General features: G+C 38.9%; 3 protein-coding genes across 14 annotated transcripts; 2 read left to right on the top strand and 1 right to left on the bottom strand.

The window, feature by feature from the left end:
- Positions 1-992: 992 nt before the first annotated feature.
- On the top strand, positions 993-4,277 carry LOC306909852 (uncharacterized protein). Of its 4 annotated transcripts, none has more exons than XM_079483936.1 (6): positions 993-1,172; positions 1,721-1,781; positions 1,911-2,517; positions 2,594-2,672; positions 2,996-3,109; positions 3,324-4,277. In XM_079483936.1, exons 1-6 carry the CDS (start codon positions 1,129-1,131, stop codon positions 3,958-3,960), a joined length of 1,542 nt encoding a protein of 513 aa, XP_079340062.1. In that variant the 5' UTR covers positions 993-1,128; the 3' UTR covers positions 3,961-4,277. The 4 variants fall into 4 exon arrangements, with proteins under 4 accessions (XP_079340062.1, XP_079340064.1, XP_079340065.1 ...); XM_079483937.1 differs by having other exon boundaries at positions 1,028-1,181; XM_079483938.1 differs by lacking the exon at positions 1,721-1,781 and having other exon boundaries at positions 1,001-1,172.
- A 512-nt stretch (positions 4,278-4,789) lies between these two features.
- On the top strand, positions 4,790-8,744 carry nxph2b (neurexophilin 2b). The gene is made up of 3 exons (XM_079482732.1): positions 4,790-5,150; positions 5,394-5,515; positions 7,428-8,744. Exons 2-3 carry the CDS (start codon positions 5,471-5,473, stop codon positions 8,172-8,174), a joined length of 792 nt encoding a protein of 263 aa, XP_079338858.1. The 5' UTR covers positions 4,790-5,150; positions 5,394-5,470; the 3' UTR covers positions 8,175-8,744.
- A 438-nt stretch (positions 8,745-9,182) lies between these two features.
- Positions 9,183-17,327, bottom strand: spoplb (speckle type BTB/POZ protein like b). Of its 9 annotated transcripts, none has more exons than XM_079482790.1 (13): positions 17,111-17,327; positions 15,777-15,882; positions 15,441-15,569; positions 14,395-14,520; positions 14,188-14,309; positions 13,884-14,035; positions 13,668-13,795; positions 13,225-13,402; positions 12,591-12,646; positions 11,767-11,889; positions 11,540-11,682; positions 11,345-11,398; positions 9,183-10,789 (listed from the first exon to the last, which is right to left on the bottom strand). In XM_079482790.1, exons 4-13 carry the CDS (start codon positions 14,470-14,472, stop codon positions 10,645-10,647), a joined length of 1,179 nt encoding a protein of 392 aa, XP_079338916.1. In that variant the 5' UTR covers positions 14,473-14,520; positions 15,441-15,569; positions 15,777-15,882; positions 17,111-17,327; the 3' UTR covers positions 9,183-10,644. The 9 variants fall into 9 exon arrangements, with proteins under 9 accessions (XP_079338916.1, XP_079338922.1, XP_079338917.1 ...); XM_079482796.1 differs by having other exon boundaries at positions 14,188-14,302; XM_079482791.1 differs by having other exon boundaries at positions 15,706-15,882; positions 17,111-17,295.
- Positions 17,328-19,265: the final 1,938 nt, after the last annotated feature.

Raw genomic sequence — 19,265 nt, 5'->3', positions numbered from 1 at the left:
AACTCATTCACCAACCCCCTGAACCAATTCTGCTAAACTACAAGCACAATTCCTGCTTTACACTCACATTGCAGTTCTAAAACACACTTTTTTCAAAACACTACACACAATTCTCTGCATTTGGCACAATTTTCGGGCAGAAAAATCTCTTGTCTTCACAAGGAACACACTGCCATTCAAATATGAACACTGACTCATCACATGTGCAAACACCTGTCACAAATGTGTAAACCCCTTCTCCAAGCTATGGAAGATGCATGTCGAGATATAGCAGCTGATGCTTTTCATGACTGGACTGAAAAACATTGCTTGAGATGTGGATGAGGTGCTGTGGCCAGACCCAAACCGAAGAGAAGATGCAGCATCATTTTTTTACTGTAACTGTATACAGTAAATTCTTCTGTTGTTTTGTATGTACACCACTGTTTGTGCAACTTTGCGTTGGTTGGGATGTACGTACATTGTTTTTGTTGTAAAAAAATAAAATATATTTGTTATCGTGTATTTGTGTGTTCTGACTATAAAAACAATTTTTTTATATATATATATATACTAAAAATATTTTACTACACACTTATATATGTACTGTCTGTAGTAAGTGTAACACTGAACCAAATAAAGAGCAAAGTCATTATGATGAGTGGAGAAGTGTTCTCCATTCATTATAGTGTTTTATAAAGAGCACATCAGTGTTCAACTGGTTCTTATAAATGTCTATTCATATGATGGTTTGTGTGTGTCATTTGAAATCAAAATACCATTTTGAGAAGAAAGAACATTGTTTTGAATGTGAAGTTTCATTTTGGAGGAGAATTGAGGGGTTTTGCCAATTGTGTTTATGTTTTTTGATTTGTGTTTAGAGTTCTGAGAATATGAGGCATGCTTTCAGAAAATGTGTGTAAACAATTGAGAAAAACTGTAATCACACAATGTCAAGTTACACAAAGTAAACAACTAGCTGAATAAGGATAGTATATTTTGGCGCCCCCTAAAGGCCGCTATAGTTGAACTGCAACTTCCGGTTAATGACTATTCGCGCGATTCATGGATTCATGTCCGACTGACTGACTGAGGTGATCAGCATTTCGTTTCATCTGACAAATCTGCGTCAAATTCGGATTAAAAGTGATGGACATTACCGAAGAAACAGACTACGGATATTTCAAAAGAAAGTAAGAAATGTGCGTCAGGTTTTGTACTTGGTATGACGGTGGAGTTTTCAAAGTACGTTATTTCATTGAGCGAACAGCACGAGTTGAACATCACGAACGTGATATTTGTGAGATAAATCAATCGTATAATCCAAATAAAACGACATGTTTGTGGGTTCAGGTTATCCTCTCACTTCGTGTAAAGAGAGTGTGGTCGTGTCTCAAAACAAAAGCTTTGTTGCCCAAAATGCATCTTCGTTACTACCAACTAAGTTTTAAAACACAGCCTGTGTGACTTTATGTGTGATGGGGTTTGCTAGTAAACGTAAGCATGTTAAAATGTTTTAATTTATTTTATTGTTACCATTAGCTTGTAACGAACACAGAGCTTTGGTTAACGTTAACTTAGTTGCAAAACAAACACTCACGCATGCGCACACACACACAAACAAACATAAGTTTGCCATCTTGGCATCCAGGTTGGTTAGCACATTAGTCAATGACTCGCTGTACAATTGTGAGATTAGTTAATATCAGCGTGTTGTATGTTTGAATGACTGTTTTTTTAGGGAATGCTACCAATACCTCGCTTACTTTCCCCAAAGAGCAGAATCAGGATGCAGCAGAGAGGTAGAAGATCTTCCTTATGAGTCAGGAAAGAAAAACGCAGAGATTATATTTGATTGTCAATTTCTGTGATTGTATGGTTTGTAATATTTTGTGATTTGATCCTTGTCTAAATATTTTAAATCATTACAGGTGAACGTCTTGGTTATCAGTGAGGTCACGGCCAGATCTGTCTCCATGAAACTGCGTCGAACTTCGGTACTTAAAAGACGACAGCAAGAGGACTTGAAAAAAGGGGAAAGCAACAGGGTTTCAAAGCATGGGTCCATTGGCAAGAAGGCTGCTTCCACCAGACCCAAGTCCAGCTCGATGCTGTTATCAAGTGACACTGAGTCAAGCCAGGCGGATGGGAATATTATTGAACTCGCTGTTGGCAATAGAAAAATAATTGAACAAGATGAGACTCACGGGACTGTTAAATCGCAAGCAAAGTCATCAAGAATGGGTCCGAAGATCTCCCTCAATTCAACTGCAATGGCCGAAGACACGTTACGAAAACTCAGAGTGATGAGTAACACAGCTGTGCCAGAGGCGAGGTCTAGTAACCCTCTTGTATCTGAGCGAGAAGACGTTGACGAATGTGATTCCGCATTGGATGAATCCAGCGCTGAGTTTACAGTGGAGTCGGGTCCCAGCTCTCCTAATCCTGATGTTCATACTGCAAGGTGCAGAGAATGTGAGATACTTTTCTCCAAGATGAGAAGACAGACGCCTTCGAAAACGAAAAACAGAGACAAGAGTAAGCATCTCTCTTGAGAAATAAGGGTTCGGTTTATATTTGTGTTGTTTACGTTTTTTATTTCTTTATGTAATAGATCCAGCATCTTTGTCTTGTGACCAGTGGGTTCTTCTTAAGAAGTGGCACCCTCAGCGAGGTCGGCATAGGAAGAGGGGGTATGTAGTGCTGAATAATGAATGTCACAATGGTATTAAAAGAAAAACGTACATCGAAGCTTTGTTTGATATTGAAACAACAGCAATATTTGAACATATTTCCTAAATAGTTTCATGTGTGCATAATACAGCGATAATAATAACCAGAACGACACTTAGGAGTCTTTTATCTGTAAACAAGAAACATGTCACTTGTGGTGATGATCTGTCCCATTTAAAGATCATTTATTCAACTAAATGAGAAAAATTCGAATTTTATAAAAATACTCATAGATCATTTGTATGTCTCAAACTTTCTGAATTCGTCCAATGTAAAATGTTAGGCTATTGTGGACCAGCCTAATCCAGATCAGAAAGCTGGCGGGACACGGCTACGATTCTGCAGACAGACACCGAACTCGAACTTTCTGCTCCAGACCTCATGTGTTTCAGCAGCGGTACGTTCAAACAGCATTCACTATCAAAACTGAAATTCAGATAAGCCTTATCCGTATTAGTTCACGTCCAAACAAGAATATTTTAGTAAAGTTTGTGCCTGTTTAAAGTAGTTATTTTTTATATTGACCAAATATCAATTTCACATTTTGATATTTATAGGAGTACTAAGTAAAAACCTATGTGATAAGTTGATTTTTATGTGCATGTGTTTAGGATCTTGCGACGTTGCAAATATTTGGCCTCCATTCAGACAGACCCATCCTTGACCAAAGTGAAGCCACGGCAGCGTAAGAAACACAGAGCTGCACTCTGGCCGCCCATCGGTGGGACAAAACCAGTTAAAAGGAAGCCTTCCATAAACAACACTTTATCCCAGCAGCGCTTTTCACCCAAGCTTAGCATGAGTATTACACACAAAGATAAACCACAACCTGATGAGAGTTCAAGATTAAACACAAGTTCAAGGCAGAACTCCAAACAGAAGAGGGACAGAACTGACGAGCAGCAAGCATGCGGTGGCATAGAGGGAACACGACGGGTGCTAAAGTTTGATGACACGCCTGAAGTTGTTGCCGTGGCTAGTGCAGAACAGAGCCGGGAAGCTCAAAATGGTGTCGAGATCAAGGACTCGAATGGCCTGCAGGATGAGTTGTTTGAAGATTCGGATGGTTTTAAGACACCGTCAGATCTGTTCAGCGTGAAGCCTAAGATTAATAGAGGCTGCCAAAAAACAGTCCCAGCCTCCGGTGATACCAAACACACCGAAACCTCTTCTACAGCTAACTTCAGGTCCATGTTAACCACTATGGTGAAGAATCGTAATAAGATCATTAAAGAAACCTTTCAGTGATTTTTTTCTGTGAGAGTTTTCTTGCAGGTTATCTTTTGAGGCCCAGATGTGGCTTGGTTTTGTGAAGAGGTCCGCACAGGTGTGCTCTGTTTTTGTTCGGTTTGCAATAATTGATCTAATCTTTGAACGTTTTAGTGAATATTTATCGCACTGTTACGCTATTTCTGTTCTACAGTACCATTTGCATCTGTAAATAATAAATCGTGCATTGACAGAACTGTTTGGCTGTGTTGGTCACTTTTCAATAGCCTGAAGTGTACTATCGATCACAACCACATGGGGCCGCTGCTTTCAAATAAACACGTCTGCGCTCGCTCACCAGCGTTGTTTTTTATTTTGCACTGTTTAATTGTTATTACAAACATAAATCTTACGATATACACTCTTTTCGGAAACAGAGCGACTAAAGATGGCATTTTGTCATCTTGAATGTGAACTCGCTAGACTTCAGAAATAATATAAACCCATTCAAGCGTCTATGTTACTCTCGTTATAAATGGTTACTATATAGGCCTATCTGCGGCTTGATTTTTGTAAACAGATATTATATCACACATGCTGTATTGGTTTGTTTGGGTAGGCATTAAACAGCATCTTTGGCAGGCTATTGTCACGAGAGGTTAAAAAAACAGAACTATGTAAATATCACGCAGACCCCCAAAAGAGAAACTCCAAGTGTTCGACTGTTTTATAAAGCAACAAAGTGCCTCGTAACACAACGGGGTTTTAAATGGGTTAACATGCATAGAAGAACTGTTATTGGTGCTGATGTTGAGGGGTAGGGCTCAGCGCCTCCACTATTAAAACTCAAAATTACTCATCCTCTCGCAGAGCATCAGTTAAGAGAGCGAGCAGGCAAGGATGCACCAAACCCCGGACTGTTACCTTGAGGAGAGTTTATTTCTTATGGACGGACAATCACATACACTCATAATCGCGTTATGGTACATGTGAGTGTTGCGGCGGTAATGCGCAGAGAGCCAGATGAGCAAAGCTAAGAGGATTTAATCCAGCTGGACATGAGCCACGTCGAGTGAAGAAGATTATATTGTTTTAATCAAAAGCAAAGAAGTTTGTGTTGCTGCTCACTTTAGTCGGCGCTCTGGTGGAGTGATGTTTATCTGTTGAAGTGAACTGTACAAGGATGCTCATTTTACAAAGATGCATGGCGTCAGCCTCACGGTGAAAGTGTGAGTTATTCTAAAAGTGACCCTTTTATATATTTATATGATACATTTATTTATTTGTTTTGTTTATTTTACGCTGATTGCATGTTAATAAATGTAAAACAGTTTTTTATAACAATGTGTCATTTATAAGGCATTACATTTAATTAGAAGATAGTATTCCTTAATTTTACTGAACATCATATTTCTGGACTCATTTAAAAAGCATTTTATTTATATAAATCTCGATGTTTTGTTTGTTTGTAGGCATACAAACACGAGACTCTTTCACGACTGGACCTGATCTTTACTAACCAAAATCTGGACTCGTATACCCGACAGAGATGTGCCAGTGTTACTCTGCGCTGCTTTTGCTCTGTTTGCACATGGTATGTGTTTTAATTGAATTCTTTATTCTACCAAAATTACATTTGAATTAAAACAACAATGATTTTTTTAAAAGTTGTGTTATTTAAAATGAATAAGTATTTTTATTTGTCAGGTTGCCACTGGTGAGATAGATAAAGAGAATAATATACTGATATACTTTATAATAATGGTAATAATAAATGCATTATTATTAGTAGTTGTAAAAGTAGTAGTAGTATTACTAGACATTTTATTGTTTCTGTTGCTATCAGTCACCCTATTGACAAATAATGTTCCATTTCATACATTTTTGTTATTGTTGATAACAAATATTGGTTTAAATTATTTCATAGTTTTTGATAGAAAGAGACTGGACAGTATTTATAACCCTCTGTTATACGCTCTTTGTAACAGCACCTCTCATTTTCTCTGTAAATCTTAATCCAGTTTCCACAGGGCCTCTAATCCATCAATTTTACTTATTTCTCAAAGGAGGAAAAAATTGTGTGAGTGCAGTGTGCGTTATTTTCGAAAGATTATTTCCAATGCATATGAATTGACTTCAGAAGGCCCATGCAGAGGTTAATTTAAGGTTTTAAGCCCATAAACCAACCGAAGATGAAATGGCAACCTGTGTGATGGCTCAGTCTTAAATCATCTCTCAAGAGACTTTCATTTTCATAACCTACACTCAGACTTTTAATATAATTTTTTTCTGCATCATTCCACCCATGAACTGTGAAATGTCGGATTAGGAACAGGTCCCAAATCTCTTGACTTTAAAGAGAATGAAAGTGTTCATTATGTTTCTAACAAATACATCTCTTTCCACTCAGAAGGGATTAATGGGCGAGGAAAATTATCCAATTTCCACTTTGTGATGAAATTTTCATACACGTTTTTCAAGAGGGCAGTGCCAATGTTTTAGTCTCTTGGATTTGTAGAATATAGAAGAAACCAAACATTGTCTAGTAGTCAGACAAAATCTGTTCACACATAAAGCCCTCTACCCATCAGGCTCTGAGCTAAAAAAACATGATATTTCAAATGATGATGTATGTCTCCTAAATATATTTTCGCCTGGTTCTTTGAAAATTAACAAGAAATGCATATAGACACACTCAAAAGGATTGTAACTAAACAGCCTTTTTGGGACTAAATGTAAAGATGTTTCTGGATGGAAAGATTACAGACCGAGCAGCTCTGCCCTGTTCTTCCTACTATCATTTTTATTATATAGTGCTGTTTACAATTCACATTGTCTCAAAGCAGCTTATCAGAAAAATATTGCAATATAATGCTCATTTAGTTCCATTTACTTAGAATATTATGACAAATGTATATTTATTTCTGGGCTGTTCTGTTTATTTATATAGTTTTGTATTTGTTCAGAAAGATGAGTTCGCGTGTGATTTAGGAGTGTGTTTGTTTGTGTGTGGATGTCACTGTCTTGGACTTGAAGAAGGTGTTTATTTTGTCAGTAAACTCTCACCTCTCACAGTCTCATACTGTTACATCCTGTTTGCATCATTAAAAACAAAACAGTCTGACGCAGCTTTCTCTTTCTATTCCTTTTAATCTTCTGAATATTCATACCAGTGAGTCTCACTTCATGCTCTGTGTATTCTCAAATCAACACACTCATGTTGTTCATGTTGTTATATCTATATTGCACTAGCTTGTGCAACATGTACATTCGTACAGTTTATGGCAAATAGGTAATTGGATATGTACCTGTCATCACCATTTAAAACAATTAATAATATATTTTGATATATAAAAATTAACGTTTTTTATGTTTGCTTGCAAACGCTGTTGCATTCTGATTTATGGAAAATCTTTGCATCCATTGTATGTGTAGTGGATCTTTGACTATAAATATTTGGCATGTACAACCACTTTAGTTAACCTTCTCTGCTTTTGTCTTTGAAGGTGACTTGCGGAGTAGAGCTCAGAACAGCTGTGTCGCCTCTGGGTTGGAGTGAAAGTGATAAGGAGTCGAGCGTCTCGTCTCCCGACTCCCGTTCTGGGACTCTCAAATCCCTGCGGCTTTTCCCCCACCCGTCCCAATCTAACGCTCAAAGCCTTGATGCTGCACCAGACCCTGGAGCACTAGATCTGTGGACTTGGTTATCCAACCTCACCGACACAGAGGGAACCCTATCCAGGGCCAGACGCCGCCCCTATGTGAAAACAGGCAAGTTTAAGAAGATGTTCGGCTGGGGCGACTTTCATTCCAACATCAAAACAGTCAAGCTAAACCTTCTCATCACAGGGAAAATCGTCGACCACGGCAACGGAACCTTCAGCGTCTATTTCCGCCACAATTCCACCGGGCTTGGCAACGTGTCCGTCAGTCTGGTCCCGCCCTCCAAGGCTGTAGATTTTGAGATCATGCAGCAGGAAACCATAGAGGTACCTAAAGACAATAAGGCTTTCAATTGTCGCGTGGAATATGAGAAGACGGATCGCAGCAAGAGGACGTCTGCTTGCAGTGACTTCCCAAACAGGGTCTGTCTCCAGGAGCAGACCCAAAGTCATGTGTCCTGGCTTTGCTCCAAGCCCTTTAAAGTCATCTGCATCTACATTGACTTCTTCAGCGCAGACTACAAGCTGGTCCAGAAGGTCTGCCCGGACTACAACTACCACAGTGACACGCCCTATACTTCTGTGGGATAACACTGCCGAGATTACCTCTTCCTGCTAAACAAAGAACCGGACACATGAAAGCAGAGGTCAGAAACGGAACCACCCTTTTATCCTACGTACGTTTACCTTTCTGACATACCGATGAAATGCTTTTATTCTTTACCCACACAACTACATTTTTTTATTTTACAAAAGAAAGTTATGCATGTTTGAAACAACATGTAGGCGTGTAAATGAAGGCAGAGTTAAAAATGTTTGGTAAACCGTCCCTTTAAAACCTTAGATCTGAAAATGCTATAGCTCATGTCTAAACCTCATGCTTCTCATTTGGACAAGACTAACACGCGTACATGCAACAGTGACCCCATTCTCAGTGACCCTTGTGATGTCATCAGTGTAAAGTTTCAAAAGATTAAAAATGGCTGGGATTTAGGAACAGAAAAATGTGAAACATTTAGTATTGATGTCACTTGTGATTCCCTCTGTTTCGTAATGTTTTTGTGTTTACAATATAAGATTATTATTGTCATAATGTGCTCCACTGTCTCCCCGGTTTTTGTTTCTGTTATTAAAAACTACATCTGTTAACTGGAAATTTCCAAACACTCCCTTGCGTGTTTGTTTCTTCTCTCTGATTGTATAATATTGAAAGTGTTATAAAGATGATCACGGTGGACAAAGCAAAACTAAAAAAAGTCATATCTGTAGTACAATTTTGTGTAACAAAATCCTCTCAAAACCCCCAGTATCCTTCTGCCGCTGCTGTCAGTTTTAACGGTGTCCTCTGGCAGTTTAACCCATAATCTATAATGAATAATAGACAGCACCATTTCACAGCAGCAGACCCCGTTTAGAACATTTATGATAGGTCAGATCATATGCACAGACTCTAATCTTTCAAATGTACACGGTGTCAGTGAGGCTGTAATCTAAAACCTTGACAAACAGGGTGTTGGAAGATTTGCACGACTCTGATCTCAAGTTGTCTCTAGATGTTTGACCCCAAGCACACATTAACATCCAGGTAGCGATGAAATTCATTTAACACTTTTATAAAAAAATCAATTCTTTACAGACTTGTTTTACAAATTAGTCTGAACAGATACAAAAATCACTTTTTAACAAGTGAAATATTTCATTTCATGTAAACAAAACAACGTACCAAGTAGGACTAGGAATAGAAAATAAACAGATGAATTTTGACTAACATGTTACAATAAGGTTCTATTTGTTGACATTAGTAACATTAACAAAGATGACTAATTGTCAAATGTTCATGTTGAGTAATACAAATGCAGTTTTGTTGATTTACGTTTATCTTGTAAGCAAACAAGTTTTGTTTAAGAAAAATTATAAACGCTAAAATTAAAGGGATAATTCACCCCAAAAATAAAGTTTTGTCATTTTCTAATCCTCTTGTCATTTCAAACCTGTAGGACTTTCTTCCGCAGAACACAAAATTAGATATGGAACTTATTTTTTGTGATCTGCGTAAGAAAGTCATACAGGTTTGAAATGACAAGAGGGTGAGTAAATAATGACAGAATTTTTGCGTGAACTATGACTTTGATTGGTAATGATAACAAATACAACCTTAATGTAAAGTGTTGTCCTTAAAGAAATCATGCACAAATACTTCTTTGCCATTTTATTTCCAAAGCAATAAATCAAAGTTCTTCTGAACCACAATACATTTTTCAAACACAAAGAACTCTCCTGTTCCATAGAGTATGTCAACCATGGAAAATAAATTCACCTTCATCTAAGGTCAAAACTAACTCTGTGTGAAAAAAGGGGAAAACAAGTTCTGTAAACAACACGGTAAACAAATCGTCATATTTACCAAACAGTTGAACTTGGTGCAAAATATCGACATCTTTACCTGTTTTCTTGTGATATTCAATGTGAACTGCATCACATTTCACTTCACAACCTCAGTTAATACTTACGCCAATCTGAACGATGATAAACATGAGTCATTTTGCCAGCAATATGGGCAACATTAACACTTTTAAAAGTGTCAGTGGAGACGAACTTTGCACTTGATGCGTGTGCGTAGCTATGCGTTTAGTGAGTGTATACTAGGTTTTCGGAAAAGTCAAAAGTTCACAAGACCGGACGTAACCCCGCCCCACGACCGTGACGTACAAGATCATTAACACCACCATGTTAAAACTACTGCATTATGTAGGAGCTAGTGCAATCCAGACAGGTCTGGGATCAGTCGTAGCAGGCACATAGCTACATGTAGAGACAAAGGAACAGGGGGTGAATCCTTAAGGCCAATTTCCACCGAGACTTCAGCAGCCCATAGTAAACAGCATGGCAGCATCCACTGCGAAGTCCATTTCTTCTTCCTCTCGTGCAGTGACCACAGTGGTTTAAACAAGCCACTTTGTTGTGGATTCGATAAGGTTGAGTGAAAGGGGGTGGGGAAAGGGCTTTGTGGGGTAGTTGCCTCCTCATGCGTCATATTATATGCAGTCAGTGAGGGCAAAGGTCAGGACTGTTTTAGCCGTTTCCTAGGCAGACCGAAAGGGGGGCACTGGGCGGAGGCGAGAGCGCGGAACGCCTCGGCCACGAGGTGAGGATGAGACTGAATCATCGCCTTCCAACCCGCCGTCTCCATTATATCTGCAGCGTGACTGTAAAAGCAAAAACAAACATTTATCGGAAAACAGTTTGACACTCATTAAATGAACAAAATAACCTAGATTAGTGAAATTATGCCATTTAAAAGGAATGTTCTGGTTTCAAAACAACTTAAGCTCTAAAGACGACATCGGAGGCATCACTGCAGAAAATCTGAAGCATCTTTTTGCTGGTTAGGAATAGTAATGCACTTACTATAAGGCGATGTTCTGAATCTTAATTCTGATAAAATAAGACTTGTTCCACACTGATACATATCCTAACAATCTCTTTAAACCACTTTTAGCAACGTGACTTTAGCGGTGTAAGGTGGGTGAACTTCTGATTCTGTGCTACAATTGTAATTCCTGTGGGTATGATCATTAACAACACGCCACAGATGGATTCACTACTTGTAAAATATACAATTACACTACAGAAAAGCTAGCATCTTGTTAAAGCCCTAATGTGTCTTAAGTGATACCTGTAAAAACATACATACATGCTATTAAGTCATAAATGGGAGCGAATTAAGGTTTTGGAAGGTTGCAACAAGTTGGCACACATACTTGCTATTCCAGTTTTTGCCATCCTTACAGCCCAGCTGCCTGAGAACACTGCACCTGAGGAGAAAAACAATCACTCAGAAAAGAGCCCTTTTGTGATTCAAAACTAAAAAAATCTGTCGCTAATAGATGCTGCACGTACCGCCGGTCGCTAAGTCAATCAAGAATAAATGTGATTCTTCGTGTGTGTGTACTTGCCTATTAATAAAGTCGATGGCTTGTGCTTTAAGCTGCTCGGCGCTGTGGAGGTCGGCCAGAATGAGGATGTCTGCCACGTTCTCTACAGACAGACTGTTACAGAGAGCCTCTTCACATAATACTTTTAATCTTTCTAGAGCATACTGTACAGACAGACAAACACACTGGAGGTCAAATACAGGTATAGCGACCGACAGAACATGAGAGATCTCTTCAAGCCCTTATACCTTGTCTGCAGCAGCTAACAGGTTGTCAGCCATTTTCTCCAGGTTAGGAGCTTTACCAGTGTAAATAAATACCATCATTTCCCTAAATACATCCGGGTCAACATCACTGATGTCCACACGGTTCTGCAACAGAATCAGAAAATGAAATTCAACTACATTGTATAATACGATAACGCGGTTTGGACATTAAAAAGCACTATTGCAAAAACAATTATTTGGCCTATTATTTGGTGACGAATAATAATGATTTATGACAAAAAATAGAAAGCAGAAAATACGGAGACACAAGGTTTCAGAAGGACAGCAGCGATTTGTAGTATACAAAAAGTACAGATTATGGGGCCATTCACATTCCGCATCTTTGGCGCGTGCATATTCGTGCAACAAGCGCGCCCAAATCGGGAATGACACAGTCACGATGCGCATGCGGTGCGACGCTCCCGCTTTTCTAGGCACGTCGGTGCCACATCCAGATGAAAATATTTCAACTTTTCAGAATGCCGCACACTGCAGGTCATGTGACAAGAACCAACCATATTGACAAGCTCAGTGAAGAGGGAGACACGATGATCACATTATTATAAAAATCTAGTAGCAGAGTCATTGCAAGCTATTTTTCGTGCATATAATCCATATATCCCTTGTTTATACCTCCTCGTCTCAAAGGCTAGCGTGGCCCATGGTTGCTTAGCAACGACATACGCAAGGAGAGCTCAAACTCCTAGGCGCTTTGGAAAAAAGGAGAAAGCAGTGAGGCCCCCGTTTTCCGCATGGTTTTAGACACGAAATGTGAATCGCCCCTATTTGTGTCTATCTTAACTTACTTTTTTACTCTCTTCCATTTTGTGTTCAAACATGGCATTGAAAACCGGCGATCTCGCTGTCAACCCAAAAAAAAAAAGGATTAGCACACCGAGGGTAACATGAATCAACAGTTTAAAGGGCCATAAACAAAATTTCTGCCATCATTTACTCACCATCGAGTTGTTCCAAATCTGTATAGATTACTGATGAACACAGAAAACGACATTTGGAAGAAATATCTTGTAACCAAACAGTTCTTGGCCACCATTGACTACCATAGTAGGAAAATTGCAGAACTGTTTGCGTTCCTTAATTCTTCAAAACACCTAAAAGTAATTTATAAAGCTATTTTTCCCAATATGTTAACCAATAGGGGCAAATAACAATTGGTTACAAGATATTTCTTCCAACTATCTTTCTGTGTTCATCAGAAGAAAGAAATTCATAAAGATTTGCAACAACTTGAGGGTGAGTAAATGAAGACAGAATTTGGGTTTTCGGGTGAACTGTTCCTTTAAGGGTATCATCTGTGTGTCCAGTACAGCCTCATTATCATTTCACTAAACATTCTCCATTTGTGCATTGCCCTTTTAGCAACATAAAATCTGGGTTAACCTCAAACGGCCGTTAATCTGTTCATATAACCAAGCTCACCTGCCAGTATGGATTTGTGCGCTTTGAACTCTTGCCCTCCAACGAACAAGCTGCAGTCTGTGAACCTGGAGCCTTCCCACAAGTTACCCAGATCATCTGAAAGTTGACACTCCGGAACCTTTAGCATGTTTGTGTTAGACTGGCCCGAGATATTTACAGAGTCCTGGACCACGCTCACCTAAAACAGAAAGACACAGAAAAAGGATTCATTGCTTTCAGTAATCTGACAAACTTTTTCATTGGACACTTAATGTACGTACACAAAGTGTACAAGGATGCCAAGAACCTGTGGTATTTATTATAGCCGCTGCCCAATAACGAATAAGTGCTCATTTATTTTCAGCTATTTTGCTAGCATCTCTTATTTGACATCATTAGAGTTAATGTAATTCACATCCACAATGTTGGGATTGCCCACAAATACATTTCCGAGGTCAAGGTACCTCACAGAACAGCGTGAGCTTGTCATCTGGCAGCAGTCCGTTCGCTTCGTCTAGCAAAAAGTCTCGTCTGATGAACTTCTTGAAGCCCCAGTCCTTTCCCTGGACGAAGCGGTAGGCTCTTTGGCTTTCTGAAGGTGTGAGAAGAAAATATAAGCACATAAAATATCCCACAGTTCACATCCACACGCAATCCTCTGAACTTTACAAAGGGCTTACCCATGGCTTTAGTTTCTTCTCTTTTGGCGTTCAGTAAAGAAAACTTGAACTTTGCTCTCACTTCACTTTTTGGACAACTAACAAGCAGCAAGTACAGAGAGAGATAATCTTTACTCTCATCGTCCAGACCCTTTGGATTCACCCTTAAACACCTATAGAGAGAAGAGCAAGAAAGTTTCAGTCGATGTGTGTGTGCGGTATATATATGCGTGGGGTTTGGAAAAGTTTTGGTTGGGAATTCGGGAATGTAATCAAGAGGCCACTTGAGAGCATTCACAAACACTAAGAACGCAGTTAAACGCACCATTTCATCTTGTCGTTGGGCCCAGACGAGAAGGTTGAGCTTCTCACGACTTCTCCCATCTCCTCCCGACAGAAGCTGAAGTTGTTTATTGTCCACATGTAAGAAAACTTCACAACTTTCACCTGCCGTAGAAAAACAGGCTTCATGCCTCGTGTTCTCTACTCAAACTGCACCAGTTAGTTTACGTTCTCTCCATTCCTCTCTCACCTGTGTGTAACACCAGCTCTCTGCCACAGGTCCTGTTGTCATCTCCCCTGGGGGAGGAGGTGTGGGAACCTGCGACATGGCCTGTTTTTCACCTTTCCACGTCCCTGATTTAGCTTACTGCTCGACCTACATGCAAACAAGGGAAAATACAGAGTTGTAGTCAAAACATACACTGTGTTTAACAAGAGAGCAAAGTCAAACTGATTTCCAATTATGGCATCTAAATATTGACAATACATGTTGCTCAATATTCCTATAGTTATTATTAAAAGAAGAGGATTGTATGCAAACCTTGGCAACCTGCCTTAGGCCGTTCCTGAAGTGTTTTTTTAAAGAACATTATGCGGTTGGTGTCTTTTTTGGGGGGGTTACTATGTGGTTTCTTATATTTTATATTTAGGCATATAGGCAGACACTTTATTCTAAAGTAAGTTAAAGTGATTGTTCATCCTAAAATCCTATCATCCTTTAATCACCCTCTTGTCATTTCAAACCTTTATACGTACTTTATTCCTATATAGCGCAGAACACAAGAGAAGATATTTAGAAAAAAGTTGGAAACCGAACATCGCTAGCTCCCATTCAGATCTATTGTATGGACACAAAACCAATGCAAGTGAATGGGTACCAGTTAACAACATTCTTCAAAATATCTTCCTTTGTGTTCTGCGGAAGAAAGGAAGTCATACAGGTGGGTGAGACCATGATGACAGAACTTTTATTTTTGTGTGAACGATCACTTTAACATGTTTTAGATTAAAATGCCTATAGGCGTAAATGTAAAGGAAAACAATAAAACTTTTAGAAACAGGTCCTTTGATATGCATCAGCCCCCTCATGCAATGCAAGCCTATAGGATTTTTTTTTACCTGCCAGGTAAAAGTCATAGGCCCAAACAATTATTAAAAGTAGCACACGTCTCATAAATAAGACCAATCAATCCTGCCCGTATCAGACAGTACAACATGCAAGTAACTGTGTAATACTTGGTTTAGGAAAAGGGCACCATAAACAAAACAAACTGAGCAATATTAATAAATGAATACCTTCTGTTCAGAGATCAGCGGTTTTGTTTTCCATGTCATCCCTGGGCTCAAGCTCAGAGACAAGCCGGCAGTGTGACTGGAAACAATGACTAACAGTGCAGACTGACCTCAGTCTCTAAACAACCCATCCTAAACACACACACATATGAACAGAATGAACTACACATCCCATAATGCATCTTAGCGGTCCTTTAAGAAATCAGGAAAATTATTTAATGAATAAAACATTTCCAACTAAAGAGGATGACAGTAATTCAGAACACACCATTCCCCCTCAAGTCTTCATTCAGCCCATCCACAGACCACAGCTTGTCAGCTAGTAAAACACACACTCACTTCACAAAGACCGCTGAATCTCACTTGTGGGAGTTTCGTGAGACTTCCAGAGCTTGGCAGGCAATGATGGTGTGGGACGCCACTCTCGGCAGAGATTCAGTGAACCCTGGGAAGAATAACAGAATTTGAACACCACCTCTACATTGAACGACGAACATTACATTATGTTGCATTTTCCACAAATGTATAGTATCATCCAATGCAAGTCGCTTTGGATAAATGTGTCTGCCAAATGCATAAATGTGAATGCATTTTCACAAATGTATGCCACAAATATCGTCGTGAATTATTAAGGTTTAATGACAACATGAGGCATGTTTGGGAACGTTGTATCATCCGAATGCAGACATTAATGGAGAATGTAATAAATAATGGAAAGGGCACTAGGATGTTTACATATCGCAGGGAACAAGAATTAAACCCAATGAAACATTGGAATATAAAACGTGCCCATAGTAAAGATTTCAGAGCATGCTGTATAATTGAAAGCTATAACATGAAACAATTATTTGTTTTACACTTAGACAGTAACTTATTCATTCACAACTTTGTCTGTATAATTGGAGTTGATACATATGGGGACTCGTGTTTATGGTCAACTTAGATGAATCAGCATGGCTGATAAATCAAATCACCAATCCTTTAACTACTGAATAAACTATTAAGTCAACAACATCAAGCTGTCCAAGAAGTTCTAACAAAGCATGGTGTTTGCGGCGCTTAACCCGTCTGTTATTTTCACGTCGCGCTTTGATACATTTTTCGATACATTTAAATGACTGGCGTACGCACGCGATTCACGTACAAGCGCAACAATGTAACAAACATACGGGATGCATCCAAAACCAAATCATCCGGTATAGCAAGTGAAGTTTCTCTAAACATCCAGCAGACGATCATGTCGGCTAATGCGCTACAAAACCAGCCCCGTACGTCCTAAGTTTCTGTTACAAACACAAACCGCGTTTCTCGCGACATTCGGACACGTATTTACATACATTTACGCGCCGCGCACGTTCCCGTTAGACGCGATCGATGCAAAAAAAAGGAGAAACGGAGGAGAAAAAATAGTAAAGGAAACCAAGTTAGCCAACCAAGGCTCGTCTCGTTTGGCCTACATTCCACGCACGGCCCAAATAAGCGGCAGAACCATAACAAAGGACAGCCAACAGTTTTGCTTTCCGGTCGAAACAAAGACCCCAGCCGTCGCCTATCCGATTTGTTAGCGTCAAAGTAGAACATGATATTGAAGATAGGTGAAATCGAGTAGCCATCTGTCTTTGTGTCAGTGCGCAGAGCGGTGGTTAAAATAAAAGAAATAATATTTTACAAACCTCTCAGACACTCCGCATCACAGGCACAGAAACACGGTTCAATGTGTGACCTGAGTGAGACGTAGGAAGAATTTTGTGCGAAAGGAATGAACTTTTAAGCCTGTCTTTACAGATAAGGGGTGTTTTTTCTCTCGGTCTCTCATAGCGCTGCCTGCCTGCGCTTCAGCTCTAAACACGGCGCATGCGCGGAGAACTTCCTCCTGAATCCATATGTTTCGATAAAAAGCGCAGCTGACAATACGTTCAAATGTCATCGTAGGGTAATTCAAATGGTGTGGGTTGGTTCATTTATTACATGCTATTTTGTAATACATTTTGTGATGCATGGTTCAGCTTTGAACTTTGTTTGTTACTCGTGTACCTGCAATGAAATTGAAGTAAACCTACATTTGCGGGTTGCGTGGGATGATGCTTAATGTTAATTTATACATATAGCATGCGCTTTTCACATTTTAGATTAAAAAACATATACAATTTTAATTTAAATACACAAAGAAGGATTCATTCTAAAAAGTAACCTTTAATTTGACCTTTTCAAATATAAAGATTTTACTAGAATAATATAAATTAGGACAAAATAATACATTCAATAAAGATATTTTGTTTGTTGTTAATTAATGATTTTTAAGTGTTACCCAATTTGTTCTGTTTGTTCAAAAATGTGCATGGCAAAAATGTTTGGACATGATCTCCCTTTCTATAAGTTGAGTGCAATTAATTCGATATTATTAGTTGTATGACATGAGTCCTGAAAGAAATGGGGATCCCAATACCGTCCCCCATACACTCATACAAGACTCATGTGTTCCAGCCCTCATTGACTAAAAAATATTTTTTATCCCACTTCTTTTTAGACTTGAGGCATACCGATCGGTATCTTGTCTGAGAGCGTGAATGAGATGCCACACAATATAGCATCGTTTGATATCACTAGAGAAGGTTACAGTATTTAGGAAGCAGCTGTTGTAATGGTAATGATCCTCAACAAATCCAGGTTATCACTCAATGGGATATGAAAGGGAGTTCCCTTAAGCCTTGGAGATATACACTGGAAATAATAACAGAGGAAAAAGTGACTTGTGTAGATTTGAATGGTTTGAAAAACTATTATTTCTGTTGAAGAATGTGGGCTCATCAGCTCTGAATTAAAAGTCTCACTTTCTTCATTACCATTACAAAGCAAGAGTCTCAATGCCCCGTGACCTTCTCTATAACAATATCAATGTTTGAAAGTAAGAGGATTATCAACTAATGAAAAAGATGAGAGCGGATGAATTGGTATCTGTGTGGAAAATGATTCTATTATTAACAGATGAAAGTTTAATAAAAACAGGCCTTTATATTTCTGTGTCAGTGGTAAAATCTAGATTTGGATTATGTTACAACCGCCCTGCATACAAATCATTTTATTGAAATATACAGCAGCGCTTTTATAAACACTTTAGGTCTGCTCCAAAGTCTAGTGAGCTGGTTGGCTAACTTGTATGGCAGCATCTCAACAGTCAAAGAAACCTTATAAGAGACTGTTGTGAAATTCTCTACATAGGCAGCAACTCCATGTAACACGTGACTAGTGAGTCTAAATAAAAAATACGAAAATCAGAATAGACACCGACCCCAAGACTCTAGGATCTTATGGGGAAATGTAGGTTATAATTATAATTGACTGTTTTTGTCACGATGCGTTATGGGATTGACAGGTTGTTTATCTTGATGGAATAGGTTTGTGGCATTGGAATATAACAACCAACATTTTGATCAAATGGAGGGGAAATAAAAAGACAGTAAAATTGTTTTTCCATAGCTTCTCTGTTGAGTTTACCCCTCTGGCTTTGTGATTCCCAATTAGAAGACAAACTTTTCCGAAACAGTATCAGTGATATCTACATCAATAATACATACTCTTTTATTTGAACACTTTTTTCAGACATTTTATGAGCTTTAGGTTGTGTTTTTTCTGTTTTGACAAGAACAAAATATAGTTCACAGCATTAGCTGTACTGGTTTTAGTCGAACAGTGTCAAACTCAGAGCTGTGGCCCCCTAGCCACTTACGTATTAAGAACTCCAGAGCGCTCACAGCAATCATCATCTGTTGTAATTAACTCTATTGTTTAGTGCTGAATTCTAATCCGGAAAATAGTAATGAGTTTTAA

This window comes from Barbatula barbatula (assembly GCF_947034865.1).
Source record: "Barbatula barbatula genome assembly, chromosome: 20".
NCBI classification, from domain to species: Eukaryota; Metazoa; Chordata; class Actinopteri; order Cypriniformes; family Nemacheilidae; genus Barbatula; species Barbatula barbatula.
Note: the sequence above shows the minus strand (reverse complement) of the source record. Positions and strands in the feature narration are given on the sequence as shown.

What these genes read in the sequence shown, in the direction of transcription:
- spoplb (XM_079482790.1), bottom strand. Translation starts at nt 14,472, where the DNA reads ATGTCGCAGGTTCCCACACCTCCTCCCCCAGGGGAGATGACAACAGGA. An exon ending in AGCTCACGCTGTTCTGTGAG is followed by an intron (nt 13,403 to 13,667) that starts GTACCTTGACCT and finishes TTTCTGTTTTAG; the next exon opens with GTGAGCGTGGTCCAGGACTC. An exon ending in GCACAAATCCATACTGGCAG is followed by an intron (nt 12,647 to 13,224) that starts GTGAGCTTGGTT and finishes TTGGGTTGACAG; the next exon opens with CGAGATCGCCGGTTTTCAAT.
- nxph2b (XM_079482732.1), top strand. Translation starts at nt 5,471, where the DNA reads ATGTGCCAGTGTTACTCTGCGCTGCTTTTGCTCTGTTTGCACATG. An exon ending in TTTTGCTCTGTTTGCACATG is followed by an intron (nt 5,516 to 7,427) that starts GTATGTGTTTTA and finishes TTGTCTTTGAAG; the next exon opens with GTGACTTGCGGAGTAGAGCT.
- LOC306909852 (XM_079483936.1), top strand. Translation starts at nt 1,129, where the DNA reads ATGGACATTACCGAAGAAACAGACTACGGATATTTCAAAAGAAA. An exon ending in AACGAAAAACAGAGACAAGA is followed by an intron (nt 2,518 to 2,593) that starts GTAAGCATCTCT and finishes TTTATGTAATAG; the next exon opens with ATCCAGCATCTTTGTCTTGT. An exon ending in CCTCATGTGTTTCAGCAGCG is followed by an intron (nt 3,110 to 3,323) that starts GTACGTTCAAAC and finishes GCATGTGTTTAG; the next exon opens with GATCTTGCGACGTTGCAAAT.